The sequence below is a fragment of the Cebus imitator genome, unplaced genomic scaffold, assembly GCF_001604975.1.
Source record: "Cebus imitator isolate Cc_AM_T3 unplaced genomic scaffold, Cebus_imitator-1.0 Scaffold283, whole genome shotgun sequence".
Taxonomy (NCBI): Eukaryota; Metazoa; Chordata; class Mammalia; order Primates; family Cebidae; genus Cebus; species Cebus imitator.
The window spans coordinates 3405054-3432926 of NW_016107598.1; the positions used below are offsets into that span (position 1 = coordinate 3405054).

The window sequence follows — 27873 nt, forward strand, 5'->3', positions numbered from 1 at the left end:
GGAGCCAAGACATGGTGTCTGTTCCCATGATGGGCTATGGAACTTACAGCCTAAGAGAGAAGAAACAGACATGTGAAGTCTTTATAATGCAGTGTGAAGAGTGGTATAATAGTGCTCAGAGTCAGGGGAGGCTTTATAGAAGAGTTGACAACTGAAGAAGCAATGAAGATGAGGAGGGGCTCTGTCTTATTCATCTATATGGTAATATTTTCCAAAGCATTGAGTGCAGTGCCCAACACATAGTAGACACTCATTAATGAATTGAATATTGATTTGCAAGCCTGACTTGTTCTCAACATCCATTCCTTCCTATGTTTCTTGTCATAGCTCCTCTACCTCTTTAGGGAGATCCATAGGCACTCAGTTCAAGTCCCTAATTATCTTAGTGACAGTACAGCAGCGTGGTTAAGAACATAGGTTCTGAAGTCAGACTTCCTGGTTTCAGTTTCTGTCTCTGCTTCTTATTAACCATCTGATCTTGAGCAGTTACTTAGCTCTCTGTGCCTGTTTCCTTATTTATAAATTGAGATAATAATAACACCTAGCATTATTAAATGGAAAAAGTAAATGCAAAGAGCTTAGAATGGGGACTAAGCACTAAGAAAAGTAATTGCTTAATGAATATTAGCAATTTTTATTTTTCATTTTGATACATTTTGCACTGAGTTCATTTAGTAGATTGCCACTTCACAAATACTCAGTTACCTGCAAAAATAGAATTTCTCTAATTGACAGTGGACAGGAGAAGGTGACTTTATTTTAGGAAGCATGTTGCTTTTTCTTCACCTGCTCTTGCTTTAAAGCATGGATCATAGGGCCCTGGTTAATGCCACAAGGAGCTCACATGTATTTTGCTAATTATAAGTAATGCTTCTCAGTGGACCTTTTAATGGTTAAAGTTACCTTCAGATTCTGATTTTTCTTTACTCTTCATTAATATTAACATATTGTTTAATGCACATCAGAAAAGCCAAGTAAGCATTTAGAGAATGGTATGTGAATTCTTTGTAAACTGTTTCAGTAAACATTAAATGGGTGGCAATTACTTAAAGTGATTGTCTGAGCTTCATTAAAGTATTTAAAAGAAATATATGTGCTTAATGTATGTGCTTAATGTTGCTTTAATGTATGTGCTTAATGTGTGCTTAATAAATATGTGCTTAATATATGTGCTTAATGATGCTTTAATTATAAGGAACTTATTAGAGTAGCTTTCATTGGTTTACCAAATTAGCCTAATTGAAAACTTCACCCAAGGTATTTTTTTTTATGGGGGGTGGGGGGGTAGACTATTTCTTGTTTAATTTTTTAATCTATATTTTATTGCACTTTTTCTCCGACTTCAGCAATTGCTAGATCAATGCACACATCCTACTTTTACCACACAAATTCAGGCCCACAGCCTACTGCCTAGCCTATTGGCTTATGGCAATGATCAAACAAACCTACAGGTTATGACATCACTGCTTGAACAAGCCATCCAATTGCATCAATTTTTCCACCAAAATTGGAGAAACTTAGCTAACAATTTTAACTTACCAAAAGATTAGCTAAACAAACTATCTGCAATGCCCAGGTTGTCAGCTCACAGGCACGTCCCCTCCTTCAACAAGTGTTTACCCTAGAGGACTAGAACCTAATCAGTTATGGCAGACAGATGTTACACACATCCCTGAATTTGAAAAAGTCAGATATGTCATGTATCTGTTGATACCAACACTCACCTAGTTAGTGCACATGCTCTTCCTGGAGAGTCCACTTCATATGTCATTAAACATCGTCTCTTAACTTTTGCATTTATGGGGTGGCCCACAAAAATTAAAGCTGATAATAGTCCAGCTTATGCCAGCTTACAATTTCAACAATTTTTGTCACACATGAAACATCCAACATTCCACAGTCATCCGTATAACCCCCAGGGACAGGCCATAGTATAACGTGCCCATTCCACCTTGAAAAATATGCTCAGAAAATAAAAAAGGGGGAAATGAGTAAGGACTCTGAAACACTACTAGCACAAGCCTTTTTACCCTTAATTTTTAAAATTTAGATGACAATTTAAATAAGCTATAGAAAAACACTTTGCTAAAACCTCTCCAGACATAAAACCTGTAGTTTTATGTAAGGTTGTAAATAATAATAAATGATGTGGTCCAAATGATTTTCTAACATGGAGAAGAAGATATGCTTGTGTTCATACGCCCTCAGGTCCTCTTTGGATTCCAGCAGGACACATCAAGCCATCCCATGGTGTTGGTGCGACCAAACCTGATACCAGAAATGAAGGAGATGACCCTGCAGGACACATAGGTCTGGCAAATGTGGCTTCCTTGGACAACACAGGCCTCAAACAGAATGCTGAAGAAGGCAACTCAGAAGGCTAAGAGAGTCTTGCTCCAGGCAAAAACACCATTCACTCCCAATATTATTTTTTCATTCTCTCACTCTGCCTGCAAGCTGTACCTGCTACACTCTATTAAGCCCATTTTTAAACCTGCTTTTTTTCCACATTACTTAGACAGATACTCCCTTTCCAGCCTCTAACGACTCAACTACTTGACTAAGAGGAATTAACATACCTCCAGCGGGGTCCCTCAGTAATGGCACACATTAGACTGAGGTGCCAAGTAACATTGCACACTACTCCTTGACTGGAAAAAGACTTTGTTGATTATACTCATGATTGTCTTATATTATTTACTAATTCTAGGCTGCAAAGCCAGAATACGAGCAATGGCCGCCACACATGACAGACCTGTTGCTTCACACATCTGTGATCTTCAGTCAACAAAACCTCATGCAAAAAACATAAAAGGAAGAGATGTATGAGTTCAGTCAGAGTAGTGGGAAAAGAATTATAAAATGTACATAAACCTTCTTGGAAGGTCAGAGGATCTTGCAAAATCTCAGAATAGGATTTGGCTGAAGGCAGCCAGATTCTCTTATGTGGTGCCTGAAAGCTTAGGTTATAACAAGGAGATATAAAGAAACTGATTTAGCTAAGTTAGTTTACCTAGGCCTTGGAACCTGGCCTTTAATCATCTGTGGGACTGCCGTCTCCAGGGAGGGTGATCATGTTAATTATCCACAAGTGTGTTGACTGGAAGCCTCTGTCATTAAATCTATACTGAATAAATGCCTGCAGCACCAGCCGGTGAGGGTCATAGCAGTTGACTCTACAGCACCCTCCTCGGTGTATGGGAGTGGCCCGGACCCCTAGTCCACTCTTTCATTGGATATCTGCGTCTGAGTGCATTTGTTCATCTGTTGCTGGGTCAGGATCTGCAGGTAAGACCCAACATATTTCCAGAAAAACTGTTCTTCAAAAATTAGGTAGAAATTAAGACATTTTTAGATTTAAAAATGCAGAGAAAGTGTACTATTTCCATACCATATGCTAAAGAAAATACTTTAGCTCTAAATAAATGGCTGCTATTCAGTAACACAAACACATGCAAAGGAATAAAGATTTGTAGTGAAGATAAATTCATGACAATTTTAAAAGAAAATTTTAGTGTTGGTTGTGATTCTACTTTTTATTTCCTTAATAATTTAGAAGACACTTGCTTAAAAGACAATTAGTAATCCATGCTATTGGGCACCCGATGTATAGAGATACAATTTGTCCATCAATAACAGAAAAAGAAGAGTGATGAAACTATATAGGAGCAGAGTATTTTTATGCTATTAACGTTAACAACCAATAGGTCAAGAAAAATCACAAGGATAATTACAAAATACTTTAAAATCAATGAAAACACAACATATCAAAATGTTGGGGATACAGTGAAAGCAATGCTCAGAGGAAAGCTTATATCAATCAATGCTTCTGTTAAAAAATGATTAAAATGTGAAATGTTAAAGGTATATACACAATAAAAATAATATGTTAAAAAAGTATTATTTTATCACTAACTGTGTCTATTCTCATGAAATCAAGTGTATACTTCTCTGGGAAAATGATGACCATTTTTCATTCATATGTAACTGCTCCTTACATCACCTAACACACATCCAAGTTTTCCTACCAGAGACCAAACAACTAAAGCAACTAACCTTAGATTTTAAACAAAGCTGTGGTGATGAAATAACATCTGTATGTGTATTTGTAAATAGATAACTGGACACACAAAATGAGTAATTATTCTGGAAATTTTAGCTAAATAAAGATGACATACAAATGAAAAGTGCGTGTATTTAAAAATTCTTTCTATACCATTATAAAGCTCACAATTTTTTGTTCTTATTTGTAAATGGAAGGATCTCACAAGCTAAACTTGGCAACATGCTTATAGTGTTTGTAAAGAAAATGTCTGCTTAAATATCAAGTTATTTATAAAGGCAGATCCTAAGTGGATCCTAAGTGAAAACTAAGAGTGAAGGTTTTCCATAGCTTTTTTCTCATAAACTCCTTTAGTTCAGAGATAATAGTTACATATTTTACCCAGCAATTAACACAAAAGAAGTACCGTCCTGTGTGACCTCCGTCATGTCGGGTTCACCACCTGAGACGTCATCCACCACCTGCGAAGGTCTGGCCTGCAGACTCTGACCCAACTACGCATGAATGAATGAATGCACTCTCACACCATTACAGTGATTCAAGTGGGCTAGGGATGGTCGCCAACTGTTTTCAGAGAATGAACTGCAGCCAATTGACCAGGATTCCCTCTCCATCATTACATATATTGTTAGATTTTACAACACAGGTTCTAAGTTAACACACTTGTGCATAATTAACATGGTTAAAAGAGTGGTTTTATGAATGATAAAAGCTTTAGGTTTTGAGCCCAGAGTAAACATTATTAACAGGTAATTCTTCTTTGCTTTCCTCCTGAGAGGGTCATCAATACAAAATTTACTTGAGTAAACAGAATAGAGATAAAGGGATATGGAGTAAACAGACATAACTGGGAAAGCCTTTTATTCTCTCTCTTTCCTATGTTAATGTAAATGCCTCCCTCTGCCTTCAGTCTGTCCCAGTAAAACCTTTTCACCTTCCAAAAGTTTGAGATTACAATCTATAACTATTCCTAATATTTAATGTTATGCCAGCTACCCTGAGTGAATCTCAACCATCCTGTGCCTTAGTCCATTTGTGCTGCTTTAACAAAGTACCACAGATTGGGTAAAATACAAAAATAGATATGTGTTTTTCACAATTCTGGAGGCTGAGTATGCAGGATCAAACCTGTAGTGGGTTTATCATGTGGTGATAGCTGTTCTCTGCTTGGAAAAATGCTGCCTATTCTTGCATCCTCTGAAAAGAAGAATACTGTGTTCTCAAATGGTGTAAGTTAGAAGGGCAAAAAGGCTAAACGCTGCGTAAATCTTCTTCTATGTGGGCCTGAGTTACAATCTCTAGTGAGAAACCCTCATGTCCTAATTGCCTCTTTTAGGGCCCACTTCATAACACCATCACATTGGCCATTGTTTCAATATGAAGGGTAGTTTGCACAAAGTTCTTCTTTATGTAGATTGCAGTTACCTAACAGAGCAATTATTTTCTTACAAAAATAAGAAGGTGTAAACTCTGTGACTCTAATTCTTTTGAGAGCTGTGAAAGAAACATTTTCTGAAAAGAAATCTGAAATGCCTACATACAAGAAAAGTAAATCAATGTAATAATAATTATACCAGACATAGGAGGGGTTTATAAGTGGTCCTGGAAGTTATGGATTATCTCTTAATTCTGCTTTCCAGGAAAAAAAAAACAGTTTATCATCAATTTCTAATGACTATAATTCATTTCCATGAACTGTTTACTTGCCTACCAATAGAGTTTGAATACTTGTCCTCATCCAAATCTCATGTTGAATAGTAATTCCCAATGGTAGAGGTGGGGCCTGGTTGGAGGTGTTTGGATTATGGGGGTGGATGCCTTGTCGCTTGGTGTTGTCCTCACAATAGTGAGTTTTCATGTAAGATCTGGTTGTTTAAAAGTATGTGAGACCATTCCCCATCCCTAGGTTGACAATTGCTCCTGCTTTTACCATGTGATGTGCTTACCCCACCTGTCCACCCCTTGCTTTCTGCTATAATGGTAAGCTTCCCGAGGCCATCACAGAACCCAAGGAGTTGCCAGCACCAGCCTTCCTGTAAAGATTGTAGAACCATAAACAATTAAGCTCCATTTCTTTGCAAAGTACCCTATCAGGGGCATTTATATATAGCAATGTCAAACTTGCTTAATACACATAATTTATTTGCAGTTTAAGGGATATAGGCCTTACATCATGCACTGTCCTAGGGAGAAGAAATGGGTAGTCTTAGGACATAGACTGGCTTATAAGATTGGCGTAAGATATATAATTCTGATCCTTTTTCAACAGTAAGGAGAAAGATGTGAAGAACACATCTATAGAAAAGGTTCTGAAGATTCCAGAATTTCTATCAGCCTGACTGAGGAGGAGTTTCCCTTCCAAAGCAAGTCCATGAAGAGTAGAAGAGATGATTGCCTCCTTAAACACACACACCAAAATAAAGCTAAAAGAAACATTAAAAAGTAGGCAGATATGAATCTTCTGATGAAACAAAACAAATATTCAATAATTAATCATAAATAAATTGAGATCAATAAATTTATGGCAAAAAATTCTACATAATCATCTTATAAACATCAAAAAGCCACAAATGAACAGCATAAATAGAACTGAATGAATTCAGGAAAACAATACATGAAGAAAATGAGATATCAAAACCCACCCATGCAGACATGCACCAAGCAAAGCTGTGTGAGGAGTTTCTGTGGGTTCAGGGGAGCTGCAGTATGGGGCTGGAACACAGACTGGTGCACAGTCATAGGGACTGCCTCACTGGAGCTCTCTATTTCTGAGGCATGGTTCTCTGGTGCAGCAGCTGTGGTGTGGGCCACCAGGGCACCCAAGGCTGTCATGTAAGTAGGCATGCACGGAAAGGCTGGGGCCCCAGGAGAGGGTAGAAGATCAAGGAGTGCTGAAATTAGACCAGCCTTGCCTGATGTGCAGGAACACCATGCAAGAATCAGGTCTGACTGTTACCCAAGGTCTAGGGTCTCTTATTCATGAAAGTTGAACTTAGAAAGATGGCCATTCCTGGCCACACTGTGCTACAGATTCCCCTGCACCCACCCCTCTAGGCTCCACATCAGTTGGTTTCCTGCTTTGCTGCTTTGTTTACTCCTGTGGCTTCATTTCTGAGAGATGCAAGTCAGCGGTGGCTAAGTGTCCTTGCTCCTTTGGCCAAGGGAGGCGAGGAAACTTCCATTGCAGAGGCGGTGACAGAGAGGCTTTCTGTTGCCCCGGTGTCTCTCTCCAGAGAAGAGCCAAGTTGGTGCTAGCTAGATAGCTTGGACAGGGGATGGCTAGAGACCCAGGCCAGGAAGGTCTTCCTGAGGAGTCCATATGAAAATAGGCACCTACATTACACTCTAATCACTTTTCCGTGGGGCTGCTGTGGTATGCTGAGGCCTACTCCAGTCACTAGTCACCTCAGATTTTCTAGTACCCGGAGGTATCACCTGTGAAGGCTGAGAAACAGCAAGAAAGGCAGCCTAGCCTTTTGTCTGGTAGCTCCATCCCAGGGAGGTATGGACCTATTTCTGGCACAAACACACCTCTAAGAGGTGGCTGGAGACCCCAGTTGGGAGATAAGAACCCTTGTCAGAAGGAATGGTATCAGGGACCTGCTTCAGGTAGTCTAACCACATTTTGGTTAAGCCGCTGTGCTGTGCTGGGGGTACACTTCAGCCTTTGGTTGCCTTGGACACTCCAAATCTAGAAGGCTGAAATGGCTAAGTTGCCCAAACAGCAAAGATGTCAGTCTGCCCTGCCCCCTGGGATCCCTTTACCAGGAAGGGCCTGGAACCTCTGTCAACTGTGGTGGTAGCCAGAGATCCCAGTTGGAAGGCTCCACCTGGTGATGAGGTGAGGGGTCTGGAATTCAATTAAAAGGGCAGTCTGGCCACATTTTTATATGGCTGTTGTGCTGTCCTGGTATATCATTTTCACTCCAGTCAGCTTGGACTCTTCAAAGCTTACAGACTGGAATTGATAAGTCATTCAAATAGCAAAGATGCCGGCCCATACCTCTTTCTGGGAGCTCTGTCACAGGGAGTTTTCAAATTTCTGTGGACCCGAGGACAGTGGTGGGAGTGGCTGGAGTCCCGGTGAGGTGGAACAGGATATGGTACCTGCTTAAAAAAGCAGTCTGGCCATGTTTTTGTAGAGGAGACGTGCAGCAACTGGTGGATTCCTTCCACCACCAGTACATTTGGACCTTCCAAAGCTTGAAGGGCAGTACAGCTAAGTTGTCCAAACAGCAAAATTGGCAGCCTGCCCTGCACACCACGCCTCAGTTGATAGTGCTGTATGGTGTATAAATTACGTATGAACAAAGTATACAAAACATTATTTGATTCATGTTTTGTTATTTTGTCTTCAGTTCTGTGTCAAATAGAATGCAGAAACATGAGCCTTCCATGACTAAGGTTCTGGAAACTCTTCTAAAATATATTATATAAGACAAGTGATGTGTCCATACAAGATCGTCGATATTAGCTGAAAGACAGCACTTATAAACATAAAAGGGACATCAAACACACTTGTGTAAACAGGTCATCAGCCTTCATTTATCTCCTTGCCATCTACATGCTCAGACTGTTAATCTGATGGTAATGTATTTACTTTCAAGTGTAAGTTACATTTTAACCTCTTGATTGATTTATCTGTGAATATAACCACAGGAAATGACAGAAAGAAACAGCAAATGAAAAAAAAAAAAAAGCCTTGAATTGTACCGGGATGTCTGTGAAATGGACTTCAGTTTTTCTGCTCATACAGCTGAGCTGTTACATTAACTCTGGGGACTGTGGAAAGGTGCTGGTGTGGCCCACAGAATTCAGCCTTTGGATGAATATGAGGACAATCCTGGATGAACTTGTCCAGAGAGGTCATGAGGTGACTGTGCTGGCATCTTCAGCTTCCATTCTTTTTGATCCTAACAGCCAATCTACTCTTAAATTTGAAGTTTATCCGGCATCTTTAACTAAAACTGAGTTTGAGGATATCATCCTGCAACAGGTCAACAGATGGGTAGACCTTCCTAAAGACACATTTTGGTCATACTTTTCACAAGTACAAGAAATCATGTGGACATTTGGTGACATACATAGAAAATTCTGCAAGGATGTAGTTTCAAATAAGAAACTTATGGAAAAGCTACAGGAGTCAAGATTTGACATTGTTTTTGCAGATGCTATTTTTCCCGGTGGTGAGCTGCTGGCTGAACTACTAAACATACCCTTTGTGTACACTCTCCGCTTCTCTTCTGGTTACACTATTGAAAAGCATAGTGGACGATTTATATTTCCTCCTTCCTATGCACCTGTTGTTATGTCAGAATTAAGTGATCAAATGACTTTCATGGAGAGAGTAAAAAATATGATCTATGTGCTTTATTTTCAATTTTGGTTCCAAATATTTAATATGAAGAAATGGGACAAGTTTTACAGTGAAGTTCTAGGTAAGTAATTTTTTTCAGTTGTTAACATGGAGATCTAACTTTCCTGTGCCTTTGAAGATGAACTTATATAAAGCAATAAAGTCAGGGTAGTGAGTTTTGTTTTTATTTTTTTATTTATTTTTTTTTTGGAGTCTTGCTCTGTCTCCCACGGTGCCAGCTTGGAGTGCTGCAGTGCAGTGACACCATCTCGGCTCCCTGCTGGGATTATACGTGCATGTCGCCATGCTTGACTAATTTTTTTGTATTTTATTAGAGACAGGGCTTCACCATGTTGGCCAGTCTGGTCTTGAACTCCTGACCTCAAGTGATCCACCTGCCTCTGTCTCCCAAAAAGTGCTAGGATTACAGGTATGAGCCAGCATGCCCGGTTTGTAGTAAAGGTTTTTGTAAGTGAATTTATGAAAACACAAGATGATCTATGAATCACATAAATATTATAGAAAAGTTTAAATTATCAGATCATTCAATACCCTGTGGCCATTGCTCATACAGAACACTCTAGGAAGCCATAAACTGGTATACTAGTGCACCTAATATTTCTTTAATCACACATCTGTTTTACTATAGATTTTCATCCTAAAAAAAGGCCCATCAACAAACATCTTGCTGAATGCATACATGTAGATTGAGTAGTCACACATTTTTCTGCAACTATCTATGTAAGATTAAAGAAAATTTTTCTTTTATGTCTCAGTTTCCTTATTCTGAAATTAAAATATGTCCTCATTCTACCAGGTTTCCTTCACAGTTGCGAGAAATACTGTCTCCATCTCAAATGCAAAAATGAATAAGGAATTTGTAGTTTCTAATGTCTCTGCATTCCCTTACTAAACGATGGGAAATCATTCTTTTTAAGGCAATCATCTTGTTGAAGTCTCAACATTGTTATATATGTATTCATTTTTTTGAAACTATGTCTATTTATTAAAAAAATATGAGCCAAATTAAATTTGAGTACAAATCTCTATTTCAATAATTTCTCAAAATTTTCTAGCTGTAATTTACAAATGTATTTACTTAAAAGCTAATATTATTAATACCTTAGGATGAATCAAAAGCAGTAGTGGGCACAAGTATTTCAGCCATACTCTCAAAATAGCCCACAGTTCACTTGAGTAACTAAAGATGAAAGGATTAGCTTCATGAATTATGGAAACTAGACTATTTCTTAGAAAATTGTTTCATAGATACAGCAGAATTAGTTGATCATGTGGCTCAAAGAGTTAATATGTGTATGCTACTATTTTGAAGCTTTAAAGGGTAAAGAAATGGATGTTTAATTCTCTAGGGATTATTTTAATAATGGTTTATGATTGTGAGTATAATGATGCGGCATTCACGATGTCGTTTATCCTCAAAATTCTCTTATCACTTTGCTTTTCTTATAAATACACATGGGCAAAATATATAATTCATAAAAATTAAATTATGTCTATATTTGAATATATGTTTATGTATTTCAAAGCACAGACACTTTGCCTACATTGTTCTCATCCATTTCAGAAAACTACCAAGTGTAATTATCTTGTGTCATCTACCTTTTCTGTTCTTTATTCCTGTCAGGAAGACCCACTACTTTATCTGAGACAATGGGGAAAGCTGACATATGGCTTATTCGAAACTCCTGGGATTTTCAATTTCCTCATCCACTCTTACCAAATGTTGATTTTGTTGGAGGGCTCCACTGCAAACCTGCCAAACCCTTACCTAAGGTAAGGAAAAAAAAATTTTTTTTTGGTTTTGATTTGTTTGCTTTGAATTTTTAGTAGGAATGATCCTATAGTCTTCATTCCAAGTGATTGACTTATAGTGAAAGAAAGATGGGAAGTGGTCAGGGTGAAGCAGATACCAATTAGAAACTCATGTGCATGTTGATTTGTTGATACCATCACAATTATGTGAGTTTAATCATTACTAAAGATAGAGAAGTGTACTAAGGAGACTTCGAAAATAGGGTTGGTTAAATTAAAGTCTTGATTACGCAACACATAAGCATGTAAGAATGTATTGGTCATTCATTCAAAGAATATTTATAAAAAGTTTAGCACAAACCACAGGCAACAGAAAAAATAATAGACACAATTTCTGTCTCCACACATGTTACATTCTACTTCAAAAGATACAATATGTGCAAGTAATAAAAACTATGCAAAGCTATTATTTTGAGGAAAAACCCAATACCAAGAAAGCGTCAGTGGAGATTTAAAAAGTATCCTGAAATCACCGATAATTAAGAGGGGAGCTGAACAACGGGAAAGGCTGAGTGAGAATCAGGTGATTCTGAGAGTCACGTTAGAGCCAGATACTAATTAGGAGTTAAAATATTTATTAAGCACCTTTGGAAACTGCTAAAAAGAGTTAAGAAATGATGATGTGTGATAAGATCTTTTTTTTTAAAAGAAAGCAGACAAATTGGGAAATTTTGCATGGAATATGGTAGCAGATGATGGAAAAATAAGCTAGAATGTTTACAGAAATAATTTTGCCTTCATTTACACTAATAGTACCCACTTCATATTGTGTTGTGTGGAATAAAGGATAATATAGACAAAACACTTAAAATGTCTCTGTTATATAGTCAGTGATTTAGAAATATTATTAATTTTGCAATTATGGTTATTTTATTATGATTACTAATACTACTGTTTACTTAACATGTACAAGTCACTTGAGATAACATTCTTCATTTAGCAGAACCAGAACCAGATTGTTCAGCACATCAAGATTACATTCTCTTGCAAAGTCATAGATAGCAGATATCCTGTGGACCTGAATAAAAGTAGATATGCTAGTTTTGCCAGTAAGATGAGCAAGTTGAATTTCTAAAATTCTACTCTAAGTGATAAGGATCTTAAGTATTGTAGCTGAAAATAAAATAATTACTTAACAACACAAATATGTAACCCTAATAATAGTTGCAGCCAAGCTTAGTGTTCATCTGATTTTACTCAAGGATATAACTCATTGTACACTGAGATCCCAGAGGTTTACTTCATAGAACAGAAACACACCCTATTAAGCAGGTATTTTTGGCCTTATGACAAGCAACTCAGTAAAGCTTCCTGGGGGAACTTGTGTCTAGATACCATAGCTGCCTACAGAGAAGCAGGGAGAAGATGAACAACATACATATAATAAAGACCAAATAATTTCGATCATTTGTATCTGAATATAAACTTAGTTTACAATAACAAAAGAATTCTGTCTGCATACCAGTAGAAGATGATATATTTTATAAAGGAACACAGGAATCTCATATATTTTAAATTAATTTCATACTTTTAAGACATATGTAGAAAGTAAGCATTCTTTAATACATTATTAAGTAATCTCCTAAGATCTTTGTCTACATAAAACTGAGAATTTATTCCATGGTTAAAATCCAATATCTATGTTGCATGCAAATTGTATGTGCTTTATATAACTTTCTAAAGAGACAAAAGCTGAGGCAAGATTAATAAAATGTTTATGTCACCCTGTCCTGCTATTGAAAGATTTCCCTATTCACATTAAGGGAAAGTGATCATGCCAGTAGGAGGGGAAGAGAGTAGGAGGCATAGAAAGACAAGAAAAAGGATGACTTTTCTTTACAATGGTGATAATTACTAATACTAGCTGTTGTTATTAATTTGCAGAAAGATTTCAATGCAAGTCAATGGTTGTGAAATCATTTCTCTAGTTGTTTATTACATAAAATAATTGTTAACCCAAGTTGCTTTATTTTCAATTAAATATTAGATTCTCAGATAATTTATGTATATTTCAAAACAAAAAGACACTTGACAAAAGGTATCAAGTGTTTAAAGATGCACATAGCCATTGGTTTCATAATATATTCACATGAAATCATACAGAGAAAAAATAATTCAAGATGTACAGACAATATTTATGGAAAATATTCATAAAATTGACATTGGAAGTAACTCAACATCTTAAATGAAGCAATGATTAAAAACTTATACTATGTACATACTATAGCATTACAATAATTTTATTAATCAAATGTTAACTTACACTGTCAGCCATAATAAAAGTAAAGTGAGGTAGAAAATTATACATATAACAAGACGATAAATTTTTTGTAGGAGGAAAAGGTATGTACAATAAGGTTAAAATTTTCTAAATAAATGTTACATGTACACGTGTAAATAGAGCGAAAGCCATGATGGGAACATACACAATTTACATCCATAATATCTCTAAATAGAAATTTTAGAAAAATTTCCTTTTCTTTTTAAAACTTTTCATACTTTTATCAAATTACTTACATTGATTTTGTATTATTTTTATGAAGTTGCCACAGAATGGTAAACAAGCAGCCCGCATCAGTGATGAATCAGTAAACAGAGGTTAGATTACTTCAACATTGGGTGGATAAAGAAGGCTCTGGGCATCCAGCCAGTGAGAGTAAACACTGAACATGGGTTACATTAAATGTGGCAACAGGTAACTGCAATTACACAAAATGCCTAGATTCCCCATGTATTACCTGTAATAGTAATACAATGGCTCTCACATTAACACTGATGTCAGAAAATTAAAAACCATATTTTTCAAAATACACAGCAACATATGGTCGTCACAGTCAATATTTGGATATTTTTTATTTGTTTTATAAACAACAGTTAAAAAAAGTTTTATCCTAATGATTAAATCCGAAAATATATAAATTTAAATATTGGCACAGATTGGAGAAAGCAAATCAGAATAATTATCAATCAATTTTTGCCAAGCACATCTTCACTAGGAGTTTATGTAGTGTGAGTGAGCTACTCATGAGGGTGACCAGATCTCCCACATGGGAAGGCCTGGTGGCCTCTTCTGTCATGGTGCAAATGCTGCCTCTGAGATACAGCAAAGTAAAGATGAGAGTTCCTCATACGCAGTTATAAACAGCACATCAATTTAACAGTGTGATTTCAGGGCAATAGGGGTTCCACCTAAACAATAACCTGAGAAATACGATCATACAACTATCTAACTATATACTATACAATTCTGTGTTACAAATGAGACTCTCAGGACTAATTCATAGAAATTTCAAATCAAAACCTGACTCCAGAATGTCAGTGATTCTTAACCACCACCTTTTATGATTATTTTTTTCTTTATTTGAAAAAAGACTAGAAAACTCTGACAAAACTTAAGTGAAGTGTAAAGGATTATACAGTAAGATAAATGTAGACATAAACTCATCCCAACTGTGAATAACTTTTCCTCAGTGCTAATAGTTAGGAAAGCAAACCACTGATGGCTTCAAACTAAAAGAATTCTGTAGAAAACCTGCCTGAAAAAAACGTGATTTAGTAAAATGACAATATAGAGTTAAAGGCAAGTGGTACCACTTTTCAAGACCTATATTAGTAACTACAATATTATAAGTGAAGAGTCTGGGTATAATACTTCTAGCATTATTGTAAGGGTTATTGCCGTGTTTAAAATGAGGAAATTGAGGCCATATAAGAAAACTAAATGCCAGTTTATTTAGCTCACAGTGAGGTTCTATGGTCCGGGGAAAGGGGGCCAGAGAAGTCTCGCTGACTTCCTGGGGCCGGGTTTTGCTATGAGGAACGGGCAACAGCAGGATGCTCTGATTGGGTCTGGGGGAGCGGGATTGGACAGGGCAGGCCGCTATTGGTTGGTAGGTTGTAGGGCAGGTTTTCTGGTGCAAGAGCCGGCCATCAGCCCGGGCTTCCCAAGGGAGCTGTGCACAGAGCTAGGTACCGAGCGCAGGGGCAGGTGTTGGGAGCAGAGATAGGTGCTGAGTGCAGAGGTGGGTGCTGGGTGCAGAAATGGGTGCCGGGTGCAGAGACAGGTAGGTGGGTCTGGCCTCCCAGCGAGGAGACTGGCCTTACAATTATCTTCTAGACCACTATGTAATAGCTCCATTTCATTTCTGTCTTATACACACACACAAAAGCATGTACACACACACAGACACACACACATTTTCACAAATAGTTTTCGTAGAGGCCACCCGTCTCATAGTATACATCTTCTTGATGAGAAACTGAATGATTGAGTCAGTTAAAAGCTAAAATTTACTGCAATAATAACTGATAGTATTTGCTTTTCTCTCTTTAGTTATTTGTACCAAATCTTTCAGTGGTGCTTGCTGAGCTGATGCTCTTTTGTGATGGAACAAATTCTTTTTTTCATAGGAAATGGAAGAGTTTGTCCAGAGCTCTGGAGAAAATGGCATTGTGGTGTTTTCTCTGGGGTCAATCATCAGTAACATGACAGAAGAAAGGGCCAACGTAATTGCATCAGCCCTTGCCAAGATCCCACAAAAGGTTAGATCAAATGCCTTAGTGGTTTGGAAAACTACTGAAAGAGGCTGTCAAAATCTGTAAATAATCCAATTACATAAATTTTCTGCCTAAAAATTTAGTGTTGGGATAGCACTAATTATCAGATATTAGTTCAAAATCAGAAATATACATGGAATATGCTAAAATAATACAGAAGCTATTTTATGGATAACAGGAATAAACATATTTAAGTAGTGTAGGGAAAGTTTTGGTATTACCATGATGTTGGGGCCAGGTAAGGGATACCGCCAAATTCTTCCCCTGTCATTTGACACTTAAGTTTAAGGATTCCTGTGGGCATTGTACACACTACAGATGTTATCAGAAGAAGTTACATTTAAAGGTGTGACTTCACTAGCACACTAACAATAGCAGGTATTTCAAAATGTGTAACATGCATCATGAAATTTAGGCTTGCCACGTAATCCAGCCTCATATGCTTCATGCACATTTTGGAATAGGCACAATTGTATGATGTTCAGGTTACTATTCAGAGAAAGGATGACCTAGGCTGACATACAACTAGTCCAAGTTCCCATCCAGTCAGATAGATTTAGAGAAAGAGAAAAAGCAGCCTCCCTTGCTGGACTGAGCCCAGCCAATGTCTGAAGCAGGAAGATGAAAGAGAAAGGGTGGAGATGGGTCCTGTCCTGAAGGTGGATCCTGTGCTGTATAAAATGTGGCCGCACAAGGACTCTGCACTATCAGGTTAACAACTTGTCCCAGTGGAAGCAGCAGAAGAAAATATAGGAAGGAGTCAAACAGAAGGAAGCCAGGCAGGGGAATAGGCTCAGTCGGCCCCTCTATAGAACATAGTAGGAACATACTTTCTTCTGTGTAGAATTGACCTGTGTGTCTTGGTCAATTACTTTTTAGTTCCTTATCTGATATAGTCTTCTTGTAATGAACTATACTAATGTTTTTGCTGAAAATTCAGTTACTTTAATACTGACAAAACAATAGTTAAATACTCTAAGTATTGTTCAGTTCATAAGAATTGCTTGGGAGTTCTAAAGTTAGTAACTTAAACATAAAAATGTCTTTGCTACAGCAGAACATATTAATAACTGTTGTCAAGCTTTGTAGCACATTGTTGAAGTGTTTACAATCAGTTGACCAATTCAGCAAAATACAAGTTTGAATTTATTCAAAAGCTGTTTCTTTATTTATGACACCAACAGGTTCCTTATTTCAATACTGCAAAAACATCTAAAATTAGCAATATCGATAATACTCTGAATTTGTCTCAAAAATTTCCCCTTGAAATTTCTCCTGGAAGTAGTGTTGATAATTCATAATTTCAAAGAAATTATACATGCTATCTTTGTTGCATTAACTCATTTCTTACAAGTAGTTTATTTTATCAACTTGCTTTTTTGTCAATCAAGGACACCAAACTCTAATATAATTACTTATAGACAAGTAAAATGAATGTATTACTTCCCATGTTACTAAAAAATGAAGAATTTAATATTTGATTTGGAAGATAAAAATTAGTATAAAATACATCAAACAAAATGAATATATAGGTCATTACTAAATTGTTACTGCTTTTTCACTAGCATTATAATGACTACTTGAATTTTTTTCATACATATAATTTTTTAGAATTATGTGTTTAAAATTAAATTAATTTTGTTTCTTAACTTTTATTTTAACTTCAGGGGTACATGTGCAGGTTTGTTACATAGGTAAACTTGTGTCAAGGGGGTTTATTTCACAGATTGTTTCATCACCCAGGAATTAAGTCCGGTACCCATTAGTTATTTTACCTGTTCTTCTCTCCCCTCCCATCCTCCACCCTCCACCCTCCAATAAGCCCCAGTGTTTGTTGTTCCTTCCGTGTTTCCATGTGTTCTCATCTTTTAGCTTCCACTTAATAGTGAGAACATGTAGTATTTGGATTTCTGTTTCCATGCTAGTTTGCTAAGTATAACAGCCTCCAGCTTCATCTATGTCCCTGTAAATACAAAGTCTTGTTCTTTTTTATGGCAGCATAATATTCCATGGTGTATACATACACCATTTTCTTTATTTAGTCAATCATTGATGGACATTAAGATTGATTCCATGTCTTTACTATTGTGAATACTACTGCTATGAATATACATATGCCTTTATAAGAGAGTCATTCATCATCCTTTGGGTATATACCCAGTAATAGGGTTGCTGGGTTGAATTGTATTTTAGCCTCTTGGTTTTAGAGGAAGTGTCACACTGACTTCCATAATGGGTGAATCAACTTAAACTCCCACTAACAGAGTATAAGCGTTCCTTTTTCTACACAATCTTGTCAGCATCTATTACTTTTTGAGTTTAATAAATAGCCATTATGACTGGTATGAGATGGTATCTATGTGGTTTGATTTGCATTTCTCTAATGAGCAGTGATGTTAAGTGTTTTTTCATATGATAGTTGGCTGCATCGAGGTCTTCTTTTTAAAAGAGTAACAGTTTTTTAAACATTTGAACTTTTCATTGATATCTCATTTTTCTCTTTTTTTTTCAATATACAAAAGTAAATTTTATTTCTTTTTTTTTCCCATTTATTTATTTTATTGCATTTTAGGTTTTGGGGTACATGTGAAGAGCATGCAAAATTTTTGCATAGGAACACATGTGGCAGTGTGATTTGCTGCCTTCCTCCCCATCACCTACATCTGGCATTTCTCCCCCTGCTATCCCTCCCCAGCTCCCCACCCCCCACCATCCCTCCCCTATTTCCCCCCAACTGACCCCAGTGTGTAGTGCTCCCCTCCCTGCGTCCATGTGCTCTCATCGTTCAACACCCGCCTATGAGTGAGAACATGCGGTGTTTGATCTTCTGCTCCTCTGTCAGTTTGCTGAGAACGATGGTTTCCAGGTTCATCCATGTCCCCACAAAGGGGAAGACAGTGTGGCGATTCCTCAAGGACATAGAAATAGAAATTCCATTTGACCCAGCAATCCCATTACTGGGTATATATCCAAAGGATTACAAATCGTTCTACTATAAGGACACGTGTACACGAATGTTCATTGCAGCACTGTTTACAATAGCAAGGACCTGGAACCAACCCAAATGCCCATCGACGATAGACTGGATAGGGAAAATGTGGCACATATACACCATGGAATATTATGCAGCCATCAAAAATGATATCTCATTTTTCTAAGCTATTATTTTGGAAAATCCTGGTTTCCTTTTATACTTAACTAATTATAAAAGTTAAGAAAATGAAATGTAAGTATTCTGTTTACATCAGTCTTTGAGTAGTATTTATTACCTAATATCCCTTGATCTCATTCTTAATCTCTTTAGAGTTCTAACATTCTGTAGCTTTGGAATTTCACCCATGGAATAAGATGTTTTATTTACTGTAACAGGTTCTGTGGAGATTTGATGGGAATAAACCTCATGCCTTAGGACACAATACTCGGGTATACAAGTGGATACCCCAGAATGACCTTCTTGGTATGACTCTGGAGTACAAATATATAATATATTAATAACAGGCATTTAGAGTGTTAATAATTCATCATGAAATAAGATTATTTGTTATGGAAAAACTTTAAAAAAATGAAATTTCTTTATGTTTATTCCAGTACCATAGGAACAATAATAAGCAGTAATTGTCAGCATTTTATTACATATGCTCACATTCTTTATGGTCGGAAACAGAGTATCTTTACTTCAGGTGTTATTTATTACGTCTTACAGAATTTTTAAATAACTTCATGGGTTGTCTGTCTCCTACTTCTATAACTTTACACCTGTTCTTTCTTTTTATGCAGGTTTATTTATAATGTCACTAAAATAACAGCTCCTCTGCTATCATCAGGGGCTCTGCATTTTTTGAAGAATTAAATTCCTAATCTTAATCATAAAGTGATGACACATTTCATGATGAAGCGTAACTTGTCCTTCCTCAATCCTGACATCACCATCACCCAACTGCCTGCTGCCTTACACATGTCATATCACATTCTGTGACCGCACTTAAGAGAACACATTCTTACATGTCCATCACTTTTCGGGGATTTCTTTTTTGCATAGTTTATTTCTTTTATTTAGATTGTGCTTTTTCTTTAATCCTACTGGTAAGCTTGTATTAATTTTTTTCAGTCTGAAGACTTTCATATAGCTTTCATATAGCTTTCACTTACATCTACAGCAGAAGTAGGTGCTCCTTCCTCTGAAGTCTGAAACACAATTTTAATTTGGTTCAATGTGTTAGCTAGAAATCACTGTCACTTTTAGAGTCTTTAGTTGTGGATTTCTCATTTTATTCCTATGAATAATTTTGCTAACATTAATTTAATCCTAGGTCATCCAAAAACCAGAGCTTTTATAACTCATGGTGGAGCCAGTGGCATCTACGAGGCGATCTACCATGGGATCCCTATGGTGGGCATTCCATTGTTTGCGGATCAACCTGATAACATTGTTCACATGAAGGTCAAGGGTGCAGCTGTTGGATTGGACTTCAACACAATGTCGAGTACAGACTTTCTAAATGCACTGAAGACTGTAATTAATGATCCTATGTGAGTATAATAATTTTTACTAGGTGGTATTTGTATAGACAGCTTATCTTGTAAATACTAAGTATGAGATTCATCCTTTTTGCAAGAGACTAATTTTGAAATAATTTAAATGATGTAGCCGATCTGAAATCTTCTTTGATTTTTGAGCAGTTTTTAAAAAATTGTGTTTGGACCCCATACATTTAAGGGACATCCAATTAGTGAAACAATTTTCTACACAAAAATAATTTTAAAGTAATATAGAAAATATTTAAAAGGCATTTTAAAAAATTGATACAATCAATCCATAATAGGAAAAATAAACTTGAAGAAACATCATTAAATATTTTAAATACCTAAAATGTCTAAAAGTATAACTATTTTCCTGATGCAAAATTCACTTTTATTGTTACAATTATTGTAACAGACTTGATAATTAGATATAATTTCCATAACTTAAAACCCATCTATTTACAGTATAAAATCCCAATATATTTAGAATGCTTAGAGTCATGAAGCCATCTGGAATTATACTTTTTAAGGTGTTGTGTAAATGATGTCTTTCACCTAGTATAATTTTTAAATTTTTTAATGGTTTTTGAGATTCATTCATGTTGTAGTGTGTATTTATACTTCTTTTTACAGCAGTGTAACATTTTGTAGTATGGATATGCCATATTTTATTTGTTCACCTATCAGTTCATTGGCCTTTTGCTTGTTTCCAATTGTGGCAATTAGGAACATTGCTATACATGTTTTTGCATAAACATATTTTCCTTTCTTTTGGGTTGATACTGTAAGTGGAATTCCTGGCTGATGTGGGAACTGTATGTTTACGAAGAACTGCTAAACTGTTTTCCAAATGACTTGTTCCATTTGCCATTACCACCAGAGTACAAGAGGGTTCCAATTCCTCCACAATGTTGCCAACACCTGTTATTGTCTTTTTGTTGTAGCCTTCTTTGTGGGGGTGAAATGATCTCTCATTGTGCTTTTGAATTGAATTTTCATTATGGTTAAAAATGTTGAGCATTGTTATATGTCCTTATTGAAGATATATCTTCTTTGGAAAAAAGTCTATTCCAATCCTTGAAATGTTTTTTAACTTTGCTCCTTGTTACTGAGTTTTAAGAACTGTTTACATGTTATGGATATAATCTTATATCAGCTATGTAATTTTCAAGTATTTTGTTTCATTCTGGGTCTGCTAACGTTTTACTTTTTTGTTGATGGCTTTTGAAGCACATAAATTTTAATTTTCATAAGTTAAATTTGTAATAATTTATTTATTTATACTCCAAAGGAAACAATGTAAAAAATGCCTAAAATTCTCAACCCAGCTACCATCAATTCAGCATTTATAATTACTGTCAATAATATTTTTATATGAAAGTTATCACCTAAAGGAACACTTTAAAACAGGTTGGACCATAAAACATGTTGGACAAATATAAAAGAAATATAAGGTGATCTATTTAAATGGAAATATATAAATACTGCCATTAAATCAAAACAGACTTTAAAAAGAGGAGCAAATAATTAGTAAGAACAAAAAATATTAGAATAACAGAGTTAACAAATGGAACTTTGTATACTTTCATATACATATATATGTATAAATACACATATATGTATTATATATATTGACTGGAAGATACATTTTCTTAGAGCATGTTGAACTGTTAATAGCTATTTGAAGTGATATTTGGTGGGCTGTAAGACTCAGCAAATATGAAAAGATTCAATATAATAAAGTGTATATAATACAGCCTTAGTGGAAGTAAGGGACATTATAAAAATAATAACTAAAATAACTTTGATTTTTGAAGTTAAAAAATATACTTCAAAAGAAATTTAAAGTCCTGCCTCAGCTTCTCAAGTAACTGCGATTACAGGCATGTGCCACCACGCCCAGCTAATTTTGTATTTTTAGTAGAGAGAGGGTTTCACCATGTTGGTTAGGCTGGTCTCAAACTCCTGACCTCAGGTGACCCACCTGCATTGGCCTCCCAAAGTGCTGGGATACAGGTATGAGCCATCACTTGAACCTGGAAGATAGAGTTTGCAGCGAGCCAGGATCATGCCATTGCAGTCCAGCCTAGGCAACAACAGAAGAACTCCGTCAGAAAAAAAAAAAAAGTAAAAAATTACAAATTAAAGTCAAGAAGTAAATCATGACTATGCATGCATTTTTATCTCAGCAGTGCTGCTTTCAATTATATACTGAACAGATATGTATACATATATAAAACTTGTGCTATATATAATATGGACAGGAAACAGGAAAATACTGGGTAGAAGAGGTCAGTTCCCCAGCAAAGTTCTCACCTTCAAGCCTGAAAACTGATGGCCTTACATGAGAACACACATTCCTCTTTTTGAGCCCCAAAGCTGCCTTTTGGCGCCCCCATGCCCCCCTCTTCTGTACCTATATAAACCCCAAATGCCCGGCTCCATAAGGAGATGAACAGAAGAGCAGAAGAATGGCAGAATGGTGCATTAGAGAGAAGAGAAGGAGCTTCTGAATGGTGAGAGTAGTTCAGCTAGGGACAGTCAGAGAGGAGAGGAAATTGGACACTGGATGGCCAAACTCCAGGGGAAGATCATCTTCCCACTCTATTACCATTCCAGCTCCCCATACATCCCACTAACAGCTAACTCCAGCACTGAATAAAAGCCATGCATTCTGTCATAAACATTTACATGTCATCCTTCAATTCCACATGCGACCTGATTCTTCCTAAATGCCAGACAAGCACCTGAGTACTAACAGGGCACTGAACTGGTTAACACTTAAGCCATCAGAAGATGGCAAGGCTAAAAGAGTACCCTGTAACACCACCCACATGGGCTTTGGGAGTTACAAACACACACCCCTGGATGGTGACTTGGGGCCAGAGGCCAAGGGTGCTCACCCAGGCTCCTGCACCTGGCTTTCTGTGTGCTCCCCCTCCTGTAAGGGGTTTGTGTGTGAACAGGGAGTGAACAGATGAGCCACACACCTGTCGGACATCTTGTGAGGGGGGCCATGAAACTCTTGAATTTCATATACAAAAATGTTTATGACAGAATTATTACTACTATCCAAAAATTGTTTGCAACTCAAATGTCTATTGGTTATAAGATGATGATATAATCCACGTGTTAGCAATCAACAAAATACTACACAGCAATGGAACTAACCAACAACTGCTACATAAAACGTTTTTAACAACTCTAATGAATACATATTATATAATTCAATTATATAAACAAGCAAAACTAACGTATGATATTTGAAATCAGACTAATGCTTAATTGGAGGACAAAGCTAACGACTAAATGGTTCAGGAACAGAGAATTATTCTAGGTAGGTTGTGATATCCTGTACCATGAACTGAGCAGTAGGTAATTGGTATCTTCTCTTCAAGATGATCTTACACTTTTGACCTACTTAGTGTATGTATATTTATCTTTTGGTTTTAATATTTAAAGGTTTATTTTAAAAGATATGTAATATATTTTAAATTCTAGGAATCAAATGTCAAAATAATCATAAAAAATAGAGAAAATCCTAGGGGTTCCATCATAGTGTGGCCAAGAAAAGCCTCTCTTAGAGGTAACATTTCAAGGGAAGCCTCAAAATGAGAGAGAAGCTTGCCTTGGTTGTTGCAAGAAAGAATGCTTCAAGAGTGGGAGAGAAGGGACAAAATGTGTAAAGGTGCTAAGATGAGAACACCTGTGGGAGCGTCAAGAAAAATAGGTCAATGTCTCTAGAAGACCTAGTGTCCATGCAAAAAGTGTTAGGAGAAGAGCTTGCCAGTGTTTGACATTGCAGGCTCCTATAGACTAAATAACAGAGTTGGATTTTATTATTTTATTTTATTTTTTCATTATACTTAAGTTCTGGGGCACATGTGCAGGTCATGCAAGATTGTTACACAGGTATACACATGCCATGCTGCATCCATCGCCCTGTTATCTACATTAGATATTTCTCCTAATGTTATCCCTCCCCAATCCCCCAACCCCCTGCTATCACTTCCCTAGCTCTCCCACCCCCTAACAGATCCCAGAATGTGATGTTACCCTCCCTGTGTCCCTGTGTTCTCATTGTTCAACACTCACTTTTGAGTGAGGACATGCAGTGTTTGATTTTCTGTTCTGTGGCAGTTTGCTGAGAATGATGGTTTCCAGCCTCAACCATGTCCCTGCAAAGGACATGAACTCATCCTTTTGTATGGCTGCATAGTATTCCATGGTGTACATGTGCCACATTTTCTTTATCCAGTCTTTCACTGATGGGCATTTGGGGGTTGGTTCCAAGTTTTTGCTGCTGTGAGCAGTGCCACCCAGTAATGGGATTGCTGGGTCAAATGGAATTTCTATTTCTAGATCCTTGAGGAATCACCACACTGTCTTCCACAATGGTTGAACTAATTTACACTCCCACCAACAGTGTAAAAGTGTTCCTATTTCTCCACACCCTCTCCAGCATCTGTTGTCTCCAGATTTTTTAATGATCACCATTCTAACTGGCGTGAGGTGGTATCTCAATGTGGTTTTGATTTGCATTTCTCTAATGACCAGTGATGATGAGCATTTTCTCATATATTTCTTGGCTGCATAAATGCCTTCTTTTGAAAAGTGTCTGTTCGTATACTTTGTCCGCTTTTTGATGGGGTTTTATTCTTAATATGATGAGAAGTCAGGCAAAAATCTAACTCAGGGGAGTGTCAAAATCTGACTTTTATTTCAAAAATATCATTCTGGCTACTGGATAGGAAACAGTAGGAGATACAGGGGTAGGGTAAAAGCAGAGTGACTAGCTCTGAGGCATTTCACTCACCATGACCACAATTCATTTTCATAAATTAAAAATGATATTTCTCAAATTATATTTTCACTGTTTCTTAAAGCACTTAAAATTGCTCATGATGTTGAGTATGTTCTCATATGCCTATTCCAGCACCAAAAGAGTATAATTGGATTGTTCATAACACAAAGGATAAATGCTTAAGGGAAGGATACCTTATTCTCCATAATGTAATTATTTCACATTGCAGCCTGTATCAAAACATCTCATGCAACCCATAAATATATACACCTACTATGTACCCAAAAAACTAAAAATTAACAAATTAAAAAAAAATAATGAAATAAATCATATTTGCTTTGCTTGAGAAAAATTAGTTTTCTCATCTGATTTTTTCCATTTTTAGGTTAAAAATATTTACCAATGATAAAATTCCAATTTAGAAGCCAAAATTTCTACATTGACTCAAATTAATATATGCAAATTCTATGTCAATTCTATGACATTTATTTTGAATCATTTGACACTTTGAAAACCTTTCATGGGGTGGATGTGGTAGCTCACACCTGTAATCTTAGAACTTTGGGAAGCTGAGAGGGGTGGATCATTTGAAGCCAGAGTTCGAGACCAGCCTGGGCAACGTGGAAAAACCCTGTCTCTACTAAAAATACAAAAATTAGCTGGGCATGGTGTCATGTGCCTGTAATCCCAGCTACTAAGGAGGCTGGTCCAGAAAATTGCTTGATCCCCCCAGGAGGTGGAGGCTACTGTGAGCCAAGATTGTTCTACTGTACTCCAGCCTGGGCAACAGAGTGAGACTGTGTCTCTAAACAAACAAACAAACAAATGTAAAAAATAAAAACCTTCCATGGACTTGATATGCTCAGACAAATTAACTTAATTTCCATATTGGTATCTCTATGTTTATCCTTCAGATATAAAGAGAACGCTATGAAATTATCAAGAATTCATCATGATCAACCAGTGAAGCCCCTGGATCGAGCAGTCTTCTGGATTGAGTTTGTCATGCGCCACAAAGGAGCCAAACACCTTCGGGTTGCAGCCCACGACCTCACCTGGTTCCAGTACCACTCTTTGGATGTGATTGGGTTCCTCCTGGCCTGCGTGGCAGCTGTGATATTTATCATCACAAAATGTTGCCTGTTTTGTTTCTGGAAATTTGTTAGAACTGGAAAGCAGACAAAAAAAGATTAGTTGTATTTGAGGCTTGAAGCTGGGAAACCTGATAGATGGGACTAATTCAGTTTATTTCAACAAGAAAGGCTATGATGCATGGTTTCTTTCTTTCCATGACAGAACATCACTTCAAAACATGCTGACCTTGTCAAGTAAAAATTTGTGTTTCAGAGATTTAATACCTATTTAATGGTTAGAAATATTTTTTGTCAAGAAGGAAAACACCAACAAAAATATAAAACTATATAAAGCCACATGATCTTACATTTAAATTTGTTGAGCTTCTATTGAAATTTGTTGCTCCCATTCACAGGTAACATGAAAAAATTTTCACTGAGCTTAACAACATTTCACATATTGTACATAAACACAAGAACACAAGAAGTTCACTGAGAATGTCAGTACTGATTTGCAAATACTCAGAATACTTTGGCTTCATTTGAGCAGGATTTTGATATTTTTAACTGTTGCTAAAGGAACTATTAAGCAATTGAATTGTATAACAAAAACCTCTCTCTTCTTTTTGATATTTTGAGATGAGTAGTGCTGCTTGGCTTTTATAGTGCATCCTGCTTCAGCCTCAGTTTTTCCTAAAAGTTATGGCAAAATTTTTATCATTTTAGAGCTTAAGTCATTTCCCAATGGAACATAGGTGGAATTAGAAATACAGAAACTCCTACGTGCTTCCTACAGTAAAATTGAACTATTTCACAAAGGTGTTTGTTCTATGAGTCAATTCAGGCTTTCCTAACTCAGGTTTTTCAAATAATATCGGCAAAATCAACACATGTCTGCCCAAAAACATATTTTAAATGGAGAAATGAGTGAGTGAGTGGTGGAAAGAACACTGAGCTAAAAGTCAGGAGAGCTGAGATCAAGTTCCATCCTTTTACTAAGCCAATCTTTCACCATGAGCCTCAGTTTACCCATTTTTTCAGGTCACTTAAAAATATTCATCTGGTTGATTTTTTTCTCATTTTAAAATTATTTCAATACTTTTTAGGGAACAGGTGGTATTTGATTAGAAGGAAAAGTTCTTTAGTTGTGATTTCTGAAATTTTGGTACACTCATCACCTGACCAGTGTACACAGCACCCAACGTGTAGTCTTTTATCCTTCTCCCCACTCTGACTGTTCTCTGAGTCCTGAGAGTCCATTATATTATTCTTATGTCTTTGCATAAGACATAAGAATATATACACATATATATTACATATATAAGACATAATAATATATACACATGTATATTACTATACACATATATATTACTATATACATAGATCTGTATTTGTATTCATTTACATAAACCTGAAAAATCTATTTTTGAGGGAGTATAATATAAAATAACCTTCTAAAATAAAATGTAAGTATATAGCGTTAAACTGAAGTTCTACATCTAGAAATCTGCCATGCAGAAATTCTTCCATATAAGCACATATATGAAAAGAATATTTCCTCCAGCACTTAAATAGTTGCAGTCAATGAACACATGTTCCTCCTACAAATGTGAGTGTAGCCATTGCAGAGAACAGCTTATTCCACTGCTAAACAGAAAAAATCATT

General features: G+C 36.5%; 1 protein-coding gene across 1 annotated transcript; it reads left to right on the forward strand.

Annotated features, from left to right (window-relative positions):
• The first annotated feature begins 8732 nt into the window (after positions 1 to 8732).
• LOC108284782 (UDP-glucuronosyltransferase 2B4-like) lies at positions 8733 to 27118 on the forward strand. Its single transcript, XM_017501670.1, has 6 exons — positions 8733 to 9501; positions 11065 to 11213; positions 15663 to 15794; positions 19179 to 19266; positions 20120 to 20339; positions 26049 to 27118. Exons 1-6 carry the CDS (start codon positions 8781 to 8783, stop codon positions 26326 to 26328), a joined length of 1590 nt encoding a protein of 529 aa, XP_017357159.1. The 5' UTR covers positions 8733 to 8780; the 3' UTR covers positions 26329 to 27118.
• The last annotated feature ends 755 nt before the right edge of the window (positions 27119 to 27873 follow it).